Source organism: Rhamphochromis longiceps, linkage group LG14 (assembly GCF_057381845.1).
Source record: "Rhamphochromis longiceps isolate RC_006_pf linkage group LG14, R_longiceps_female_GT1.1, whole genome shotgun sequence".
Lineage (NCBI taxonomy): Eukaryota > Metazoa > Chordata > Actinopteri > Cichliformes > Cichlidae > Rhamphochromis > Rhamphochromis longiceps.
This window is the reverse complement of record NC_140570.1, coordinates 19,510,322-19,533,422: the sequence shown is the minus strand read 5'-3', so window position 1 is coordinate 19,533,422 and position 23,101 is coordinate 19,510,322. Positions and strand designations below refer to the sequence as shown.

The window sequence follows — 23,101 nt, the reverse complement described above, 5'->3', positions numbered from 1 at the left end:
ATTGTTATTTTTCAGGTTTCAAGTTTCAAGTTCCCCCTTGTGTTATTTTTGTCTAATATTTAAATTTTAAATATGAAATCAGGAAGGGGGCGAATGCTTTTTCATGCCACTGTAGTACACACTAGATGAAGGATGCACAATCACCTTCTTTTAAAGTAAAATAGGACAATTTTTAACAAGTTTAAAGCCCTCTATGATAAAAGTGAAAAAATAACACTGAAATATATTCTGTACGTACATAAAGGCAAATAGTAAAAATACATGTAAAATTAAAAAAAATAAACCAGTTTGAAACAAAGTAATTATAGTAACTTAGTTGCACCAGTAACTCTCAAGAAGTTCTTTCATTTCGAACATGCTTAATGTAAGACTTCAATGAGTCACGACTTTCTAATATAGCTCACATCTTACGTCTGTGGTGGTATAAATGGCCCATAACTGGCATTATATAAATCTATTGATTCTACTGAATTCTCATCATTTGCATGTAACAGTACCACAGTACTCAATAAACAAACACACAATGCACCTAATAACATTCACAGTGGAATACACCCACATTGCTTCTGTGACCGCCACACATATTTATGTTAATCTAATTTCATGCACTTAACAGCTGGCAAGGGCAACCACATTAGAATTAGCATGCTTGTCCGTAATAAGTCTCAATGCTCTATAAAGTGGGCAAAAAGAGGTTAAATGTGTTAATCAATTCAGCCGGGTTATTCATAGAAGCTGATGTCACTGCTATCAGATGCAAAGATTGTAGTCTGTCAGAGAACAGCTATTCATCATTTGGGTGTAGAGCAGGGCGATATGGCCAAAAATATTTATCACGATATATATTTGAAAATTTGCGATAACGATATAACCGACGATATAATTGATGCGAGACAAAATACAACTCCACAACATTACTAGCGCAAAAAGACAACCTTCCATTTATTTTCACTTAAACAAGAAGCTGGTTTTTATGTACATTAAAGCTTTATAAAAATGTAACAGTGCAAATGCAAATTCCTTGCTGAAAGTTTAACCAAAAGGCATTTCCAGTAGAAATGGGCTGACATATCCTGAGCATAACCATGTATAATATCCACTGAAGTTAAAAAGAGGTGCTTTGCAACATTAAACTGCAGTGTGCAGTACGTATTTTTCGGACCATAAGGTGCACAGGATTATAAGGCACATTAAGCGAAACAAAGCAGTCAGATAAATCAAACTTTATTAAACTCATTCTTCTTGCTTCCTCCACTTCTGTACCATTGATTCATTAATGTTGAATTCTCTGGCAGCTGCTCTATTCCCATGTTGTTGCAGTCTATTAATGACTAACCTCATATTGTGGATGGATTATCTCAGTTGTTCTCCTGACTGAAGTTTGGTCCGTTTACAACATCCTGCCATGCAATTGCATTTGTCTCTAACCATGAAGAACCTTCACGTTAACTTTTATAAGTGGAAAAGTGTTAGTGTTCGTCCTCCAGCGTCACTGTTTATGTTATGCTAACATAGCTGTGTCGCTAGCGATCACGTAGCACATCATTATATACCAGCTAGCCCAACTTCCGTAACCCTACAAACGTCACTGCTGTTTAGTTTCCTGTCTTCATTTATGTTGGAAGTGATAGCAGAACTGTACGTTTGATTTTTTTCAGAAATCTCTCAGTCAGAACATGCTATATCATGCTTAGGTAACTAGCGAAACTAGCGAGCTAACTTCCGCTAGCTTCCTGCTAACGTCTAACTCCGTTAAATGTAATAACTTTAGTTTTCATGGATGCCTGGAAGTTAAACTTCATAGTTACACCTGGTAAAGCAGCAATGCTGATCGTTTTATTAAAGATGAAAGAATTTAGACAGTTTTTAACTCTAAGTGATGCTGCAGTGTTGTTTGACCTGAAGCCTACGGAGTTTAGGACCCAGATTACTCCCAGATTTAAGAGCATCTTAGTCCGACAAATACGACAATAACAACGGCCGCTTGCATGTTCTGCAAAAAAATGTGCTTTATTGTGTATCTGACGGACAAACACCAAACCAGTTCCACATCACGGAAGTTGCACCATTTTTACAAACCAATTCTGGTTCATCTGTTTCACTCAACAATCGGCCATGTGCGTATGAAAACAAAGGCACTGCGCATGCGCGTTTTACTCCCATTCTATCGCGATATTTCATTTTCCTATCGTTGCCTAACATTATACCGGTATTACCGTGAACGGTATAATATGGCCCAGCCCTATTTGGGTGTATTTATTGGATGATTATCTAACACATGGTAGCAAAAGAGGAGGTGCACACAGGGCTCCAGAATCTATTTATAAATTAATTTGGGTGCATTTTAAACTAAATGGTAAATGGCCTGTATTTGTATAGCACTTTATTAGTCCAAGGACCCCAAAGCGCTTAACACATCCAGTCATCCACCCATTCACACACACTGGTGATGGCAAGCTACATTGCAGCCACAGCCACCCTGGGGCGCACTGACAGAGGCAAGGCTGCCTGACACTGGCGCCACCGGGCCCTCTGAGGGTTGGACAGAGGAAGAGCACCACCAGTAGGCAACAGGTGAAGTGTCTTGCCCAAGGACACAACGACCAAGACTGTCCGAGCCGGGGCTCGAACCGGCAACCTTTCGATTACAAGACGAACTCCCAATTCTTGAGCTACGATCGCCCCATAAACTAAGCACCACTGGCAACAAAACCAGAGTTATAGTGAAGAAATTATATTATACAGCGCTTTGTTTTGTCAGGACCAAGTAGTTGTTATTTATTCATTTGTCGCTCCCAAAGGGGCATCCACACAGGAAGTGGCTGGCAGTGGCAACCAGAGACAATAGAAATGCTTGTGACCTATGGACAGCACTGAGCAACACAAAGTAAACTTTTCTTAACTTTGAGGTGAGAGATTGAAGCGACTACCAGTAAGAGAGCAGCATGAAGGATAATCTTAGTTGATATTTGACAGGTTGTAAATAAATTAGAATGTTACCTAGGTAACCAGAGCCTGGTATGTGTGTGTGTGTGTGCGTGCATCTGTGTACCATGTTTACATATCTTTGTGGGGACCAAAAATTGGAATGTTACTATTTTTATCGGGACCAACAGCCCTTATAGGGACAAAAAGCAATTAGGTTATGGTTAAGGGCCAAGGATTAGGGGAAGCGGCCAGGGAAAGCATTATATCAATTACATGTCCCCACCAAGATATGACAGGATATCACAGGTTTACTTTCCTGAGAGCTTCCTGGTAATTACAGGACTATTGTGACTGAGTTTCACTTTGTTTTGTATCAGATGCAAGTGTTTTGTTAGACACAACACATCCACACGCCCCACCTGTAAATAACCTAAATAAATCAAAAAAGAAAATCAAGCATTTTTACATAGTCCACATCTTCAAAAACCTTCCTAACACATCTCTGCTTGTCACCTACTATATTCTGTACTTTTACCAACCAGATGATGACCCAGCTTGACGTGTAGCAAAGTTAATTTTTCAGGTTTAGACCAGACATCTAAACAGCCATGACCTCTGTCCAACCCTCTCTATGCTTCATCTCTTCATCCATGTCTAAGTGATTTACCCCAAGCTGCAAAGTTCAAGCCCGTCTACTGAAGTGCTGCAGCAGTGGATACTGTACAGCTGTGCACACACAAAGTTGAAGAGTAAAATGACTGATTACACAAAGCACAAAAATGTGCCACATTTCTGTGTGCATGTGTCAATCTGTGTGTATACATGTTTTTGTAGTGTGTGCTCTGAGTCAGAAAGAAATGAAGCTGAAAGAGTCTAAAACCATAAAAGTCTCTTACTAGGATAGTATATACTAGAATAGTAGCAGGTAAAGACCCCGGGTAGACTGTAAAACCTTGACTATATGTCATATATGCTACTACAAGTGAAACTAGTGCCTTGTCCAAGTCAAGAGATGTATCTAAATTCTCACATTAAGAATAATAGAACTAGAATACAAACACACATTCATAATCTGTTCATAAAGTCAATTCATTCTACAGTGGAATTTAACTAGATATCAGTAAGTAAAAAAACTAAGCAAGTCATCACACAATATATATTTAATATTTTATGACCACCTGTTAGCTGTCTATCTATCCATCCATCTTCTTTGAGCATATTTTGTAAAAACCATGAAAACATTAAATAGCTAAAGGAGGTCAAATGGCATCATAATATATTAATTAATTAATTTTAGTATTTTAACACCTTAGTACCAACAGAGCATCATTTAAATGCCACAGCCCACATGACCATGTCCATTTGTTTTATATATTACCCACTGATAACATACAAATCACCAAAATTACCCAAATAAATTATCCGAACAACGTTTGCTTTGTAGTTCTGTATAAATATGTGCTTTACCTTGAAAAGAGACCGACAGACATACTCATAAACCATATTCTTCAAGTTGGCGCCTAATGCCGCAATCCTGGCATCAGTATTCTCTTCTTCCTAAAATGTAAAACAAACAAACACACAGACATAAATGAGCTGAAGAAGAAGACACTGGACATTAAAGAGGACAAACTCATGTTACAAAAGGATGTCGTGTCACAAAGTAAGTTTTTATTAATACCAAGCAGGAAAAGTGTCTGTAACTGTATTTTATAATAAATAACTGTGTCCTAGATGTACTACCAAAAGTAGAATAATTGAAAACAGCATTTTTATTTTAGTGTGTTCTTTTTTTCTGTCATATCAGAGGAACCCAATTGTCTCAAGGCTATTCTGGAGTGCATGTGCAGCAATTACACCATGATAATAACACATATAGAGAAAGACACAAAAGAAACAAATGGAAATAGTACAAATAAATAAATAATTAAAAAAAAAAATCCAGATGGACTTATTCTCTGCCCCATCTGTTTTTCTTTCCATGTATGTGTCCTTCTGCCTCTCCTATCTAAATCTCTGCTGTTTTAAACCTTTGCAAAAGCTAATCTAGGCTTCGTAACCTGCTTCCACTCAAGGTGTGTGTGACATTTTTTTTTCTGTTATATAGTTATATTTGAAAAAAAACTATTTTTTAAAAATATAACACAAGTCTTTCCTGTTTCTTTTCCACGTGGGTATGCTTGTTAAAGTGTGACTGTGTGAATCTATGTATGTAGGCAAACAGAGAAGTGTGTCTGTCAGCCATGAGAGGGCAAAATTCTCTTGTTAGATTTCAGAAGCCATCTGCACTTTGTGACAAATTAAACTTGCTTATTCAACACACAAACCAATGGATGCAAAGATAGAGAGTCCATGAATCAGTGCACTATTCTGACTATACTGCTGACTGTAAGACAACATACACACTCATACGTAGAAACATGTAAGAGTAGTGACCAGCTGCTGCCTGGTGACATTCTTGGATGGCAGCACTGGCTCTAACAACCCACACAGGATTTGGGAGAGTTAGTGTTCAGTCTCTCAACCCACTCTATGTGTGTTGGTGTGTATGTGTGTGCACATGCATGTGTGCACTCTGGTTATCAGACAGTGCTTAGGGCTCAGATGGGAAACAGCAGTGTGATACATGCACGATGTGCTCCAGCTGTACAGGTCAGGCTGAAATACTCGGTTGCAGAAGAACACAAAAATGATCCTTCAAAAAATGTAACAAAGTAAATTAAGCTGAATTTATCAAAACTAAACTGAGCTAGACAAAATATTCTTAAATAACTACAGACACCATATATCTTTTGCAGTCTGCTTCAGTGTAAACATATTGTCTTGCACTCATGCTTGTACTGATGAGCAATAAATGTATTAAAAAAAATAAGCAGTAGCAAAACTGCTTTACTCTGGACATGCCAAAAACAGCAGTTTATATTATTGTGAATAAGTTTGCAAAGCAGTTTTTTTTTAATGTATGAAACACTGGGGGGTCTACCTATCAGATGAACAGTGGATGGATCCCAGAGTCCTCCAGTCTGATTGGTGCCTTTGGGCAAATTACTGAACCCCAAGTTGCCCTCTGATGTGTGTAAATACTACAAAGCGTAGATAAAAGCGCTGTATGAATGTGTGTGTGATTGGGTCAATGAGACTTGCAGTAAGAAAGTGCTTTGAGTGCTCAACTGAGTAGAAATGCATTACATAAGTACCACTTTTTTTTTACCATCAATGTAAATTGAGCTGTGATGGAAATTAAGAAAATTAGACCTTCCCGTATAGTCTCTTTCCCGATAACAGTTTGTAAATGAATTTCTATGTCACAGAACCAGCCTTTCCCAGAAGATCTGTAATGATGCGACGCTTTTTTTTTTTTTTTTCCATCTTTGAGGGTGCGTGCCTGATCAGAACAATCGAAGAGTTGCTCTGCTCTTAGTGGTTGTTACGTCATTAGACTTGCCCAACAACCGCCTGGGCAACGTATGAGGCTGACTAGTCGAAAGGTAAAAGGCCAACTGAAGAAAGAAGCAGAACTATCTGGTCAGAGCACACAATGCACTGAGCAGAACTGTTATTATATATTGGAAAAAAGTGAACAGGCTTTTATGAAATTTCCTTCTACGTTTCTTCCCAGGCCACTTTGCTAATTTAGAGGTTTAGGCTATCGCTTGAACAGAGCTAGCATTGTGCATAGCTCTGCCCAATAGCTGTGTGCATATATATCTATTGTGTATGAGCAGTTGCCAGGCAACCACAGAGACCCTCTGTTAAAAAAAACTTGTTAATTAGCGAGCAGTTTAGAGGGTTTTTTTTTTTTTTTTTTTACTGCTGGACAGAGTCGGGCTAGGACAGTTTCCAGTCTCTATGTTAAGCTAAGCTGATGAGCTGTTGGTGATAGTTTCATATTTAGTTGACAGAAAAGAGGAGGTGTCAACTTTCTCACTCAACTCTTTGCCAGAAATTAAATAAATGCATTATCCAAAATGTCCAAAGCTATTCTTTGAAGCTGAACTTATACTATTTCATCCATACACACATGGTCCATCTCCACTGAAACATCAACTACACTAAACTGCCTAAGCATCAATTAGCTGGTATATTAATAAAAAGCCACGGATTGTCCATATATCCAATAATACACAATGCCACGACTGAAAACACATGAACACACACTGAAAACAGTCAACTGTTATTTTAAACAGTTTAATTTTACGCCCTGATTGTGAGACTATTTGGAAGTGTGGGTATTAACCTTTTTTTAATCCGTTGAACTAATTTTTGTTTAGTCACAAGGAGATGTTTTGTTGATGCTGATTTCACCTCAAGAGTTTATTAAACACAATTATTAAAAGTGTCTTAAAACATGAGTGAGTACTGTAAGAGCTGTGAGGAATTTCTTGCTGCATTGTATACATTTCTGTATACATATTTTTTATTTGTTGTATTGTATGTCTGTATTATTTATGTATGGTGATCTGCTTGTATTTCTTTTACCGCCAGTGTGGGACAGTACTCCAATTCCATTGTACTATTGTACAAAGTATGACTGTGCAGTAACAATAAAGGGTTAGAGCTAAAGTTAGCTAAAGTTAGAGCTAAAAGTATTTAGTTACCTTCTTGGCCTGAAGAGCTCTTTGGAAGAGGCGCAGAAAAGAGGCGAGGCTGAAGCGGTACATGTTGTTGATCTTTGACAGGTCTGTGATAACAAAATACATCTTGCTAGCACTCTCTGCAAGAGGCAGGTAGGCATCCCGTTCCTAAAGTAAAAGCAAAGAAAAACAGAAAGAGAGAGAGAGAGAGAAAACAATGTCAAAAAGAAATAAGGGACAAAACAAGGAAACAGTGAAAGAAGGACCACATATGTTGTGGAGTTACAACAGATGGATGGATGAAGACAGAAAATTGCACTGACATGCAGAAAACATAACATGCGCGAAAAAGCAATTACAGGTGTTTATTTCAATCAAAATGGAAGAATAGAGGGATAAATTAGGATGGACTCAATGACTTGTAATGAGAAAGGAGCTGTGAGAGAAAAAAAGAGGTGCATGGGACCCGGGGAGAAATAATAAAATACACACACACATAAAAAAAAGAAAGAAAAAAGAGTAAAGTGCAAAATCAGTTCTGGTATAACACTGCACCCTAGAGGATGAGTATATAATGCATTTACAATGTGCCTACACTTTTACATATGTGCAGTCCGATGCCTGCAGCATTATATTGCTCATTTTATTACATTTAATATACATTTGGCTTACTTGTTTAGGTACACATTCTGTGAAATTGACAGCATGTTACATCTACCTAAATATCTTGTTTTAATAATTAATTAGCAACTGTTTTACAGGGTCTCAAATCATTTATTGGAAAGTAGAACATATCTCAGCTAGCGAAGCTTTCAGGAGTCATCTGTCAAAGATTAGAAGTTACAGTCTTTTCGATTTTCACTTACAGCCATTTGAACTATGAAGAGTCAGAGTTTGCCTCACAAACATCAAGGTATGACATCCGTGTAGAAGGCCAACATAACTCATACTGTTGATTCCCAAAGTGTTACTCCTTTTAAAACTGAACCCCAAAAATGTATTTAGTATATAGGATTTTCATGGGTTGTGTGTGTGTGTGTGGTTGAAATACCTGGTCCAAGGAAGCCTGCAGCCTATGTGATTCCAGTAGTGACTCCTGGATTAGGGCGCTGCTTGCTTTGGTCTGGTTTAGGCTGTCTATTAGCTCCCTGTTCTCCAGAATATTCCCCTGAGCTGTAGCCAAGGTCTGACAACCAAAAAAGGACAAGTTGCAAAAGATCAGCAGGAAATAAGGAGAAATTTAAATTACATAGAGAGAGTTCAATTGGATAAAATCTTTGATCTGATAAAAGTTGCAAGGAAAAGACAAGTTGTTTGCATCATGTGGGGTTTTTATTTATTTTGTTGTATTTAAGCATTCATTGGGTGTCAAGAGTCTTCCACTAAATCCTGTGGAATCTATTCTCTGAAACCAAGTGATAAAATGTATTCAAATAAATTCAAATACAATAGATGAGAAAGCAGCAGAGCATGGAAATGTCAAGTCAAATATGCTCCTACAATTCAAGAATAATTATATGTCTAGTACCACTGAAGCACTGACATCTTGGTGTGTGTGTGTGTGTGTGTGTGTGTGTGTGTGTGTGTGTGTGTGTGTGTGAACAGATTTCCCTTAGACAAAAAAAAAAAGATCATTAGGGTGAATTCCACAATGTCCATCGCTGATGTGTGCACGTTTCTCTGACTGTATACTGTATGCATGAAGCTTTTGTTGAGCTGTTGTGTGAAAGTAAAGAAATGAAGGAATCTTCATTGGAATGAAGCACTTGGCCAGGAAGAATTTGATGTTTTGCTCTATACTGTCATTACAATATGTGTAAAATGACATGTCCACACAATGCTCACCCCCTCTTATGGCTACATCTTCTTAAACCAGCAGTCTTTATGAACACACTCTAGCCACTTTATTAGGTGGCCACTTTATTAGGTGGCTTTATTGAATCTGTCCCACATGGGACAGATTCAACAAGCTGCTGAAACCATTCATCTGAGATTTTGATCCATGTGACGTGACAGCATCAAACAGTTGCTGTAGATTTGATGGTTGCTCATTGAATCTCCTGTTCCACCACATCAACGTGCTCTCTTGTAATGTGATCTGGTGACTGTGGAGGCCATTTCAGTACACTGTCATGTTCTAGAAACCAGGATTAGGTGATTTGAGCTTTGTGGTACCACTGTCAAGACATCAGCCACAGCAGCGTGGAGAGTCTGGGACAGAGCTGAAACCACATGGGAAGAAGAGTTCCCAATATGCCCCATGTAAGTCGCTATAGTATAACTTGTGGTAAGGAGATTATCAGGGATTCTAACCTGTGGCCGCAAGTAATGCTTATTGGGACTGAGGGCTTCATCTCGAGATATTATCAGTAGCAGCATGGCCTTGAGCAAGCTTGTGGTGTTGAGTAGGTAAAGGGGAGCTACATGCAGACACCCCTGAAAAAGGCAAGTCAGCCTCAGTAAAGTATTGTCAAACCAGGCCAGCCTCGTGGTCCTCTCAGTTAATGGCATACAGCTGGAGTTGATGCAAACATCATCTGTCAGAGCCTGCCTGAGATATTCAATGCCAAGACACAGTGGACATCTGTCATGGCCATCCTCCTGGCTTAGAGGGACCAAACATGCCTGCAGGATAGAGTACCTGTGCCAATTTCAATAAATGGTGTAGCAGTGAGGCACAAATCTAACACAAGCAGCAGGTATAATGCTGCCAAATTAGCAATGTTGAAGAAGAGCGATGAGCATTCAGCCTAGTAGTTATTTGAGTTACTGTTGCTTTTATGTCAACTCAAAGCAGACTGCCCATTCTCCTCAATGGATATTTTCAGTTTTTTAAACTATGATGGGATGATGATGATGATGATGATGATGATGATAGAAGGTTTGTTTTCTGTTTTTAGTCTTTATGCAGTTCAAGTAGTTGGACAGAAGAAGGTTTGAATGGGCTTTGGCTGTAGCTATTTAAATTATCTGTGTTGAGAACAAAATGAACACGCTGTGTTGTCAGTAATTGTTGTGTTCATATTTGTCTGCAATGACGAGAATACAGAATAACTGGCCCAGTTACTGATGATTAAGATATCACTAGTTACAGAGGCTAAATCATCAGAAAGCAGCCCCTCCAGTGGATACATTGTATCCAAAGTTTTCCATTTGGTCAGTCAATTTTCACAGATTCATTGAACTAAACTTCAGTACTCAGCAATAACAGCTTCTGGTTATGATGAAGTGCTCCATCAGACATATGCGTCAGCGTTCAGGGGAGGGAAACTGATCGCGACAGCAGCAACTCCTCCTGCTCAGTCTGTACACACCGTTCCATTTTGTCTACCATACCCTCCTCAGGCTTAGTCCTCATCAGTGGGTGGGAGCAAAAACAAGATCTGCAGTGCAGAGAAAACTGAGCATTCACACTGGAAGAAAATGAGGTTTCACCAACATGAAATCATCATCTCCACATTCAGGTCCGCAGGTATTTGGGCTCTGACATAATTCTGAATTTGCTTCTGCACACCACCAAAGCAGATTTGGTGCGAAGCAATCAACACATGATTTGAATGTAGACTTTTATCTTCTATTCGGGTGATTTTTTTTTTCAAATATTACTTCTTTTTTTAGGAAATATTCAATGGCCAAACTAAAATAAATTATAAATATCAGAACAGCTAGGAGGATGTTTTTGCCAACATCCAAATACTATGAACTCAACAACCTATAGCTTTGTACTCCATTATGTACAGGGTGGACCATTTATATGGATACACCGTAATAACATGGGAATGGTTGGTGATATTAAAGTCCTGTTTGTGGCACATTAGTTCATGTGAGGGGGAAAACTCCTCAAGATGGGTGGTGACCATGGTGGCCATTTATAAGTCGGCCATCTTGGATACAACTTTTGTTTTTTCAATAGGAAGAGGGCCATGTGACACATCAAACTTATTGGTAATGTCACAAGAAAAACAATGGTGTGCTTGGTTTCAACGTAACTTTATTCTTTCATGAGTTATTGACAAGTTTTTCTTTGTTCACAGCGATTGACATGTCGAAGGGGTTAACACATGAGGAGGGGATCAAAGCAAGAGCCCACAGCGTGGCACTCGTCGCATGTCACTGGAGAGTGAAATTAGTCGAACCTTCGGCAGATATTAGCTACTCACAAATGGCACCCTTACAAACTCCAGCTACTGCAGCATCTCAACGAGGATGACCCAGATCGACGCACAGAATTTGCAAAATTGGCAAAACAAAAATTGGAACAGGAACCTCAGTTCACGCAGAAGATTTTGTTCAGTGATGAGGCAAACTTGAATGTGAATGGTGAAGTTAACAAACAAAACCACCGCTATTGGTCTGACACTAACCCACATTGGATGGATCCCTCCAAGACTGTTGGAACAACAAAAGTGATGGTTTGGTGTGGTACATGGGGTACAACGACAGTGGGTCTATTCTTCATCAATGGAAACCTCAAGGCCACTGGATATTTGAAATTTCTACATGATGATGTGTTTCCCTCTTTGTGCACTGAAGCTGGTACGTTCCCTGAGTTTTTCCAGCAAGATGGTGCACCACCACATTATGGGTGCCAGGTCCGAGCATTCCTAGATGAACAGTTTCCTGGAAAGTCGATTGGTCGTCGTGGGCCAGTTGAATGACCCCCAAGGTCTCCTGATCTGACCCCCTTAGACTTTTATCTTTGGGGTCATCTGAAGGCAACACAGAGGTATCGAAACACGGGGGCAAAAATGCTCTGGCCACCGTCACCGCTGTCGTGGACGCCAGGGGTACCGCCTCCGGCCACCTGGTCGTGCGGTCCACCACAGTCAAAAGGTGCGTGAACCAGGTCCACATGAACGTGATCGAAATGCCTATCGGGGACACAGAAAGGTTCGAGGGGTGCCTGCGTGTGCCGGTGGATTTTCGAGCGTTGGCATGGGATACAAGCCGCCGCCCATTCTTTCACCGTTTTGCGAAGGTCCGGCCAAACAAACCTGGCGCTGACCAGCTTGACCGAGGCCCGGACACCAGGATGAGAGAGGGCATGCACCGAGTCAAAAACACGACGACGCCATGAAAGGGGAACCACTGGTCGGGGGTGGCCGGTGGAAACGTCGCAAAGCTTCACACACCCCCGTTCTCTGCTAGCCATCGGGGCGGGGGGGCTGGGAGGAGATGTTGGCTGTCCGATTGGCCTCCCTGCTGCTGCGGAGCCTGGGACGGTCTGCTTGCCTCCACCCCGGGGGGAAGGGTAACATCTCTTGGGTCTGGGTTCTGTTTCCCCCTCTGGGGGCAAGGGTACCTGGACCCAGGGTATAGAGTATGTTTGGGGAGTGTGATTGTGTGTACATGTCCATTTATGTCAATCCTTACGTTGGGTGAGTGCTGAGTGTTTGTATATGTGTGCATGAGGGTGGGAATGCATGTTTGTGTCTGTGTGTGCCTGTTTGTCTGTGTCTATATGTGAGGTTGGGTCTTAGACTCCACCTCTCTGGGAACTCCCAGGCCCTCCAAGGCCTATCTCCCCTCACCACACTCCCTGCCGGTGACTGATGCCCTCAGGGGTCGGTGCATTGGTGGTTCTTGGTGTCCGGGGCTGGGCGCTCAGGTATGTACCAGCTCACTCCCGGTGGCTACCTGGCGGGGCCTGGCGGCTGTTGCTCGGTCAGGCCTCCTCCGGGGTGCGGGGGGGCCCTCGGGCCTCCAGCCTCTGGGCCTGCGGCTCGGTTCACTCTGGCACAGCTGGCTGCTGGCAGAGCCGGTGGACACACCGATGCAGCCCCCTCTAGCTTCTGCTCGGTGGCTACTGGGTGACGCCTCGTCTGGGGATCCTCAGCCCCCAACATGTCCGGCTGGATAACCGCTGCTCATCTACCATCACAATGAACACCGGTGTACCACAAGGCTGTGTGATGAGCCCTTTCCTCTACTCCCTCTTCACCCACGACTGCAGACCTGCTGATGGTTCCAACACCATCATTAAGTTTGCAGATGACACCACGGTGATTGGCCTCATCAGTGACAACGATGAGGCCGCCTACAGGGAGGAGGTGGATCGTCTGGCTGAGTGGTGCGACAGAAACAACCTGCTGCTTAACACCGAGAAGACCAAGGAGCTCATCGTGGACTACAGGAGGAATGCTGACCCACATCCACCCATCCACATTAAGGGGACGGCTGTGGAGCGTGTGAGCAGCTTCAAGTTCCTGGGAGTCCACATCTCCGAGGATCTCACCTGGACGACCAACTGCTCCAAGCTGGTCAAGAAGGCTCACCAGCGCCTCTTCTTCTTGAGGACTCTGAGGAAGAACCACCTGTCCTCAGACATCCTGGTGAACTTCTATTGCTGCACCATCGAGAGCATCCTGACCAACTGTATAACAGTCTGGTACGGGAACTGCTCTGCCTCGGACCGGAAGGCGTTGCAGAGGGTCGTGAAAACTGCCCAGCGCATCGCCGGAGCACCACTTCCTGCCATAAAAGACATCTACAGGAAGCGGTGTCTGAAAAGGGCTGGGAAAATCATCAAAGACCCCAGTCACCCATCACATGGACTCTTCACCCTCCTGCCCTCTGGGAGGCGCCACAGGAGCCTCCGGACTAAGACCACCAGGTACCGGAACAGCTTCTTCCCCACAGCTGTCAGACTCCTGAACTCTGCCTCCTGACATCTGACCCACGTTAAACTCATGGACTGAACATACACACACCCACAATGGACAACTGTACCCTCAAACACAATAATAACATGGACTGAACCACCACTCACAACCACTAGCACTTTATATAGCCTCTGTAGAAACTATCTACACCCTCACTTATCTTAACTGCACTAATGTATAGCTCTGTGTAAATAATCATTCTGTACATTCGATAATCTTTAATCCTACAACTGTTTACAACTTGCATAGTTCCCATTTCTGTATAGCTGTATATCCCAGATTCTGTAAAGTTATTTATTTCATATTCTGTATAGTTTTTCATATTTATATCCTGTTCATATCCTGTACATAGCTTGTACTCACTACAGCCTGTACATACTTATAGTTATAGAATATTCACAACATACTTCATACCGTGTACATTATAACATACCATAATAGACCCATTTCTGTAATATACTCACATATCTATATTATTGCTAATATATATTGTAATATATCTATATCACTAAAGCACTTCTGGATGGATGCAAACTGCATTTCGTTGCCCTGTACCTGTGCATGTGCAATGACAATAAAGTTGAATTCTATTCTATTCTATTCTATTCCCATGAGGGTGGCACGGATGCCCCTCCAGTGGTCCTCCTTGGGCTCTCGCACTCTGGGGCCTCTGGATGTTTTTTTTTGGGGGGGGTTTTTTGGGCCTCTGGATGTCTGGGGCCTGGATCTCCTCCATGCCTGCTTCATGCCCTGGGGGACGGGGCTATGGCTCTCTACATCCTTTTGCAGACCATTACATGTGGAAACCATTTGAATACAAGCACGCTGATCCACACAGGTGTGCACACGGGTGTTCACTGTTTGTAGACTTAAATTACACCTTTCTTGGCTGCTACTTCAAAGCACATTGTGCGCTGTCTGTCCTGCGTGCTGCACAGCAACATTGAATATTTAGTATTTACTGCTGTTTACACTTAGCTAGATTAATGCGATGGTGTTGTGTTTAGTATGTTGCTTTGGGGTTTTTTTGCTTGTTTTCTATTCTTTTTCTCTCAACAGGTGATCCAGGAGATTTTTTTTCTCCCCCCTTTCTCACTGTCCCTCTCCCCTTCTGTTTTTCTTTTCCTTCCTCTTTCTTTCTCCCTTTCCTATCCCTCACTCATGTCTGTCCCATCTGTAACAACTGAAAATAAAATAAAATAAATAATAAAAACAAAGGTCCATCAAATGGACCAATACGGCAATGCCACGATGATCCATTTGGCAAAATAAATCCATTGGGTATCCTTGTTGGTCTTCAGACAACAATTCTGATGGCTAAAGAACCAAATGGGACAGACAAAAAAACAAAAAAAAAAAAAAAAAAGGAAACGTCGCAAAGCAGGTGCGGACCGCCGTCCCACACAGGGGTGTCCTCCAGCACGTGGCCAGTTTTTGTTGACTGAAGGGCAAGGACGTCCGGGTCAGCATGTTGCTCATGGCAGCGTAGTCCACGCCGACATACACCGGAGAAACCAACACGCGTGAGAGACAGTCAGCGACATGATTGGACTTACCAGCCACATGCTGAATGTCTGTGGTAAACTCTGAAATGGCCGCCAACTGCCGCTGCTGGCGTGCGCTCCATGGGTCAAAGACCTTGGACATGGCAAACGTCAAAGGTTTGTGGTAGACGTATGCAGTAAAGTTGCGACCCTTGAAGAAAAAACGAAAATGTCGTGTCGCGAGGTGCAGGGCCAGCAACTTCCTGTCGAAAACACTGTACTTGTGTTCGGCATCCCGGAGCGTACGACTGAAAAAGGCGAGCGGTTGCCAGAGACCTGAAACCCGCTGTTCCAACACGGCACCCACTGCCACGTCAGACGCGTCGGTGGTCAACGCGATCTCCGCCGACGGAAATGGGTGGGCCAGCAGGGCGGCGTGGGCCAGAAGGGCGGCGTCAGCCAGCGCAGACTTGGCTGCGGAAAACACCTGGACGCGTTCGGCAGCCAGTCAACGGGATCTTTGTCTGTTTTACCTTTTAAGGCAGCATAGAGCAGGTGGGCAGCTCTGGGAAGAAAGCGGTTGTAAAAATTTATCATCTCCAAGAACTCCTGCAACGCTTTAACCGATGTGGGACGCGGAAAAGCCGAAATGGCCCGGACTCTGTCGGGCAATGGAACCACACCTTCAACGGAAATGCGGTGCCCGAGGAAATCCAGAACAGGCAACCCAAACTGGCACTTGGAAGGGTTGATGATCAGGCCGTGCGCTGCCAAACGCTGGAAAACCTGGCGCAGATGGGACTCGTGCTGGCTCGCTGAGCAGCTGGCCACCAATATCATCCAGGTAAATAAAAACGAACGGCAGCCCGCGCAAAACGGAGTCCATCAGCCGCTGAAAGTGGGCGGCACCTTTCAGGCCAAACGGCATGCGCAAAAACTCGAACAAGCCGAAGGGGGTAATGACAGCGGTTTTAGGAACGTCTTCGGCGCGCACGGGAACCTGGTGATACCCCCGCACCAAGTCAATTTTAGAAAAAAATCGAGGTTCCGGCGAGATTGGCCGAAAAATCCTGAATGTGGGGAATGGGGTAACGGTCATTCTCCGTGGCATTATTTAAACGGCGGAAATCTCCGCATGGCCGCCACCGACCATCCGATTTGGGTTCACCATGTGAAGCGGAGAGGCCAATACACTGTTTGAACGCTGTACAATGCCAAGGCGCTCCATGGCTACAAACTCTTCCCGAGTGATGGACAGTGTCGCAGGGTCGAGGCGGCGCGCACATGCGAACACCGTGGGACCGTGGGAATATAATGCTCCACCCCGTGTTTCGTTACTGTACTAGAGAAATTAGGGACAGACAGCTATGGAAACTCTAAAAGCAAACGCTGAAAAGCATCCCCGGAGGTCACTACATTAGCCCAAATCAGGGGCTCGGCGGCCCGAGTAAAACAGGGTAGCGAAGAAAACGAGAGAGCATCAATTAAACGTCTGTTAGCAACATCGACAAGCAGTCCATGAGCACACAGAAAATCAGCACCTAAAATAGGTACAGAGCTAGTGGCAGTTTCAGCGCCACAGCTGCAACCGGAGGCGGAGGACCGGCGGCCGCTGATGCATCCAAAGCGGAGTCTGTGTTATCTTCGGCCCGTAGCATGCTCGAGTCAGGGGTCACCAATGTGGAGGTAAGTATGGACAACACAGAGCTCTCAGTTCTCACTCCTTCTTTATTCCTCTCCAACATCAACTGAACACATCGTGCCACAAAACACAGCAACACACTTCCTCAACACTGGGTGTGAGTGGAGCCCTCTAGTGGTCCACCACAACATTACCAATAAGTTTGATGTGTCACATGGCCCTCTTCCTATTGAAAAAACAAAAGTTGTATCCAAGATGGCCGACTTCTAAATGGCCACCATGGTCACCACCCATCTTGAGGAGTTTGCCCCCTCACATATACTAATATGCCGCAAACAGGACTTTAATATCACCAACCATTCCCATGTTATTACGGTGTATCCATATAAATGGCCCACCCTGTAGAATCCTTGTCTATATTTCCCTCACAGTATATGTTAGCATGAGTACCTCCAATAATGATTCTTCCAGCTGAGCCAGCTGTATCTTCTTGTCTTCCTCTTGTTGTAGTAGCCTTGTTTTCTCAGTCTCCAGCTCTGGCTTTTCTTGCTGGATGGTCAAGGCTAGCAACTAACATACAGACACACAAATAAAGAGCCAGTGGGCACACTGTATGGCCACATCAAGTATATATCCCATGTATTTGTGTTATTAACTTTAAAGTTATTATTGGACATGATTATGCTCAATAGGTACATTTTAAATTACTGGCATTGTACATTTTATATGCATTTGTATTTGTGTGCTGGTTGAATGGGTTACCTGTCCCCGCAAGCCTGCCCTAGTTGTTGTGAAGTTGACCTCAGTAACCACTGAGACGGCATCAGGAGGGATGAAGGGACTGGGATTCCGTGTTGCCAGGAAGAGACGGAAGTCCTCATTGTAATCAATAACCTTGTCTCCTATCTGGACCACATATCTAGGACCTGCACATGTGCAAATGTGTCTCTTAACAAGGTACCTTGTTTCACATCAACTTTTAACTTTATCCTACCTTCCGTCCTTTTACTTTTCTCCCTCTACTTTCTTCCCCTTCTGTCGTCTAGATGTCCGCAGTGCAGAACTGTCAATTTTTTTGTCTCAGCACTTTTTTCTTTCTTGTTCAACACTACTTTTAAGTGGATAACTTGCCCTTTCACATACTGTCTCTGCCCCCGCTCTTTCCAATTCTGCTTCAAATAGCGAACCGCCTCTCCCTGGATGATTCAGAGCCTTATGAATCACACATCATTTTTACAGGTATGTTTTCAACCTCTGTTTTTTATATATGTGATTGGAATGCAACTAACTAAAAGGAGAAACTAAAGTAAAATCATGCAGCCGAGTCCAAAACAGAAAAAAGGAAAAAAACTAAAAGAAAATCACCATGAGGAGTATTACAGCATATCTGCTCATGAAGCACTGGTCACCATGGGCTCTACTGGACAGAAAACTGGAAATGTTTGGTAAATAAAAACGGAAGACGCTTCAAAAACCAGTCGTCTATGAATACACGCTGTATTTGGGGGCTTTTTTTTGTCCAATTTTGTAAGACAATTTCAAAGAGTATTCATCCATAAAATGGAATGACCAAAGGACTGCACTGCATGTTTTTTTCTATGGACAATTTTAATATCCAACAGCTGCAAAGTATTTGAGAAAATTAAGTGGATAAAATAACTACCATTTTGAGATTTTGAGACTATTAATTTGGTGATATTTTTACTACATAGAATTCATTAGGCTTAAACTGAAGAAAATGGGTGGATGGATGGATTTTAATATCATATTATGTACATACAGGCTAGTCCTTGTGTAAAATAAGAGATATTTATGTCTAGTGAATGCATGTTTCTCATGTGTGAGATTTGCATAAACCTATGGACACTAAATGAGACAACACCAGGGTTCTACAGCATCTTATTCTCATGCATACAGAAAAAACCCTCAAAACTGAAAAGTCTAATGTGCTCTTTCTCTTTGCTGTTTCTCTTGCCTTTCCAAAAAGGCAAGGAACAAAGACTAGGTAATTCAAGGAAAATCAATAAGTGAGCTCCTACTGAGAAACTACCACACTTTACCTGAAAGGTCCATTTCTGTGATTGTACAAATAATGAGAAGTGACACACGGAAAGCAATTACTTCTTATGTACCACAGTGTGATAATGCAGCAAACCTGTTTTCTTTTTTCACTTATTGTTATTTATCCACCGTCTCCTTCGTTCACACTTTTCTTTTTCATTTGTAATGCTCGCCCACAGTATGCTCATTAATTCTTTCAAATATAACTAACACTCAAAATAATGGACATGGTACAAAGTTTCACAGGCGTTTGTTGAAAAAAAAAGTAAGTCAGGAGCAAGTTATTAATAAGTTATTAATATCACTGACATCAAGACTCACTATCAAAATGTAAGGCTTGAGACACTAATTTGAATCTATTGGCTTTCAATCATTATCTACAGTTTGGTAAAAAATTAAGTACACACTATTTAAATTCTAAGGTTTTATGTATGGGGACATAGTAAAAACAATCTGATCCTTAGCAGGTTTTACAGCTGGCAACATACAAATTTAAACAAACTACAACTGCTTCCACAGGAATTGAGGGGGATCAAGATCTGACGGTACTTTTCTATGTTTGTAAATCCATCCGCTTTGATAAGATCCACAACACCACTGGCTGAAATTCAGCCCCAAACCATGACAGAGCCTCCACCGTGTTTTATAGAGCTGTTACCACTGATTTCTGTCCAGCTCTTGAGTAATTCAGCATAGCTCAGCCTTTTCTCCCCTTTTGCCTTCCTTGAGAATGGCTTCTTAATTGCCACCGTTCCAATGGGACCATTTCTGCTGATGCTTCAGTGAACAGTAGATGAATTGACTGAAGGGCCAGATGCATCTCTGAGGTCCTGTGTCAGGTCTTTGCCGGATACTTTTTTCTATTTCTTGATGACATGACTTTATGATACTGCTCATCTGCTGTAGGCTGTTTTTTTAAAGCCTGCCACTTCATCTTTTGTGACCAGCTTTGTAGTTTCCTCAAATTGTTTAAGGACAAAGTCTACACCATATTGATATATGCCATGTTTTCAGCAAATAGCTCTTCAATAATCACCTTTTTAGCAGAAAAATATTATTTTTTATGCCTGTAAAACTATTTTATCTTTTCCATTTTTCATAGATTAATTTCATAAAGGCAGACATAGACATTTTATAAAGAAATGTAAACAAATGATGTGTTTTTGCATCAGGCTTCTAATTGGTTCTGTATCAAGTCATCTGTAAACAATTCACAGGACAGTGTTAAGCAACCGAACAAACAAAAAACAATGGTAAGATAGAAGGCCTGAAAATGAGTGGAAAAAAAACATGTCCAAAACTAAAACACTGAAGACCAATTAAAACATATTAGAAGTCTGGCAACTTTGAAGTAAATTATAGAGAAATGAGGGGTGCTTCTGCATTTTGGCTGAGTTCTTTTAACTTTCCCTTTACTGTGACTGTATTGTGGAAAGGTCTTGTCTGAATATAAAATAAAACATGAATAGTCAATGTTTAACCATTTGATTTACTTAATATTTTACAGAGTAAGGCTTTTGAGAGTGAGAAGAAGTACTGTGATGGCCCAATGCACTAGTCAGGATTGGTTAATTAAACTTTGAGGCAATATCCCTCAGAATGGGATTTCACTACGCTGCAGAAAAGTAGCCCCTGGATAGAGGTGAGTAGTCAGCAACCTGAGGTTGCTTAAGCCTCTGAATTATGCCCAAAAGAGTTCTTCAGCCCAACTTTGTATGAAATTGGTGTTTGTGCTTGTGAGAATGTGTGAGTACCCTGTGCTATTAGGTCTCTCCTCAGCAGCGGATAGAGCACAGGTTCAACTCCATCCATCTCTTGGATGATAAGGGTTTTTCCAAATCTGACTGCCAGCTCTAGGGATGTCATGAAGTTATTATCCTATAGAGAGAAGCCACACAGACACCCAGTACTAAGAGATTACATTAAATTCTAGAGGTGGATGGTAACACAGTTCTCTCGTGTATCTGGTGGATGGAAGAGTAATTATAGTTGTAGTACGATTACGATTAAAAAAGAAAAAAAAGAAAAAAAATTACAGTTGGAAGATGAATAAATCTTATATTTTCTTTCTAAACAAAGCATTTACATCTAGAGCATCTAGAGAGTTTTAACAAGTTATTAAGCAAAAACCAACCAATTTAAATACATATACAAAAAATAAATAATTAAATGAGTGTTTTCAGTGTACCTGATGACACTAATGCAGTAATTAATATGTAACAGTTAAGTGATAAGTAATGGACACCAGTGTTACTTAATGTAATCATCATAACTTTTTGCTAAAATCATTACCTGGACCGATCAAAGTATGGTTAAGGCTTGCTTCTAAATGATTAAGATATTCTAGTAAAGAAGAGAAACTTGGATTCATTAGACAAGAAGAAACTGATCAGTCAAGAATGTCTAACGGAAAACTTAGAAAAAGAAGAAAGAACGGGTTAGAATGAGGGTTAACTGAATTAAACAAAGCACATCACCAGTGTGTGCACAGGATTTTGCAAAATCTAACAGATTAATGACCCTCCATTCCACGACACGTTACTGATTGTGTGTTGTTACCTGCTGGTTGATAACCTCTAATCTGTGCTGTTTGAGATGTGTACATAGCCACTCTGTAGCTCGGGATGATGGGTCGATCAGGAATGGACACGCAACACTCTGAGTCAGAAATGAGGAGAAAGCAGGACATTTCAGCTGACGTTGTTTTAGGATAGTTTTACTTATAAAGCACACAACTCACCTAGAAAATGATGTGCACTGCATGTGTGTATGCATATGGTTTAGCCCCGTCACAGTGCTATCATACTTACCACCTTCCTATATCAGGCACAGGAGTCTTTCTCTCGCCGTCTTTCTTACTCCCTCTCACATACACACCAATGATTACAGTTTGTTTATACAGTGAAAGCTGAAACCAGTGTTTTTGAAATCTCTATCCGGATAGGGTCCACTGTTCTTGTACCAGCTGAAGTGTGCAGCAATATAAAAAGATCTCTAATGCCTTTAGGAAAAAAATGGTTGTGAATGCTCATGAGCCTGACAAATCAGTTCTGAGGCAAATCATCTACAAGTCTTGTACATGGAACCACTGACAATTTGCCCACAAGTAGTTACGGCACATTCAGCGAGAGAGCGGACCATTTGATGTCTCCAAGAACCCCCAAAATTTTATATGATCTATGTCATTTTTGCGAGAGTGTATGCGTACATATACTCCCTAGACACTTTATTGGGTACACCTGTCCATCTGCTCCTTAATGCAAATTTCTAACCACATGGCATGAACTCAATGTGCCATGTCAGAAAAGTCAAATAATCTCAAACTGTCTCATTGTTATGTTTCTTGAACATAACAATGAGTTCACATGACTGAAATGGACTCCACAGTCACCATCCCAGTCCAATAGTGCACGTCTGGGATGTGCGAGATCTATGCCACGAAGAATTAAGACAGTTCTGAAGGCAAAAGGTGTCCAACCTGGTACTCTCTAGGTGTACCTAATAAAGTGACAGCACATCTCTTTCTCACTAGTTTCAAGGCAAACACAAAAGCAAAAGAGAAACAGAGAGACAAAGAAACACTAAATAAATAAACTAGCTATGTAGGAAACAGCTACGAGGATGAATGATGGACTTCTTACCTTCAACTTGAGTGCATTGATCTGGTGGTGGCGATGATAAAAACAACACACAAACACGATACAACCAAATGGAGCACAGACGTATGGCAACAAGGACACAACTTTCGGT

General features: G+C 41.7%; 1 protein-coding gene across 3 annotated transcripts in view; it reads right to left on the bottom strand.

The window, feature by feature from the left end:
* The window catches only part of dync2h1 (dynein cytoplasmic 2 heavy chain 1), a 136,025-nt gene that overhangs the window by 55,336 nt on the left and 57,588 nt on the right, over positions 1 to 23,101 (bottom strand). For 2 of the 3 annotated variants that reach the window (XM_085381092.1, XM_085381091.1), the window contains exons 69-76: positions 22,993 to 23,013; positions 21,911 to 22,009; positions 21,106 to 21,229; positions 18,053 to 18,216; positions 17,741 to 17,860; positions 8,554 to 8,688; positions 7,527 to 7,670; positions 4,396 to 4,485 (exon numbers count right to left, since the gene is read on the bottom strand). In XM_085381092.1, the coding sequence (XP_085237218.1) occupies positions 4,396 to 4,485; positions 7,527 to 7,670; positions 8,554 to 8,688; positions 17,741 to 17,860; positions 18,053 to 18,216; positions 21,106 to 21,229; positions 21,911 to 22,009; positions 22,993 to 23,013 (897 nt within the window). The remainder of the gene's footprint in view (positions 1 to 4,395; positions 4,486 to 7,526; positions 7,671 to 8,553; positions 8,689 to 17,740; positions 17,861 to 18,052; positions 18,217 to 21,105; positions 21,230 to 21,910; positions 22,010 to 22,992; positions 23,014 to 23,101) is intronic. The other variant, XM_085381093.1, reaches the window with a different exon arrangement.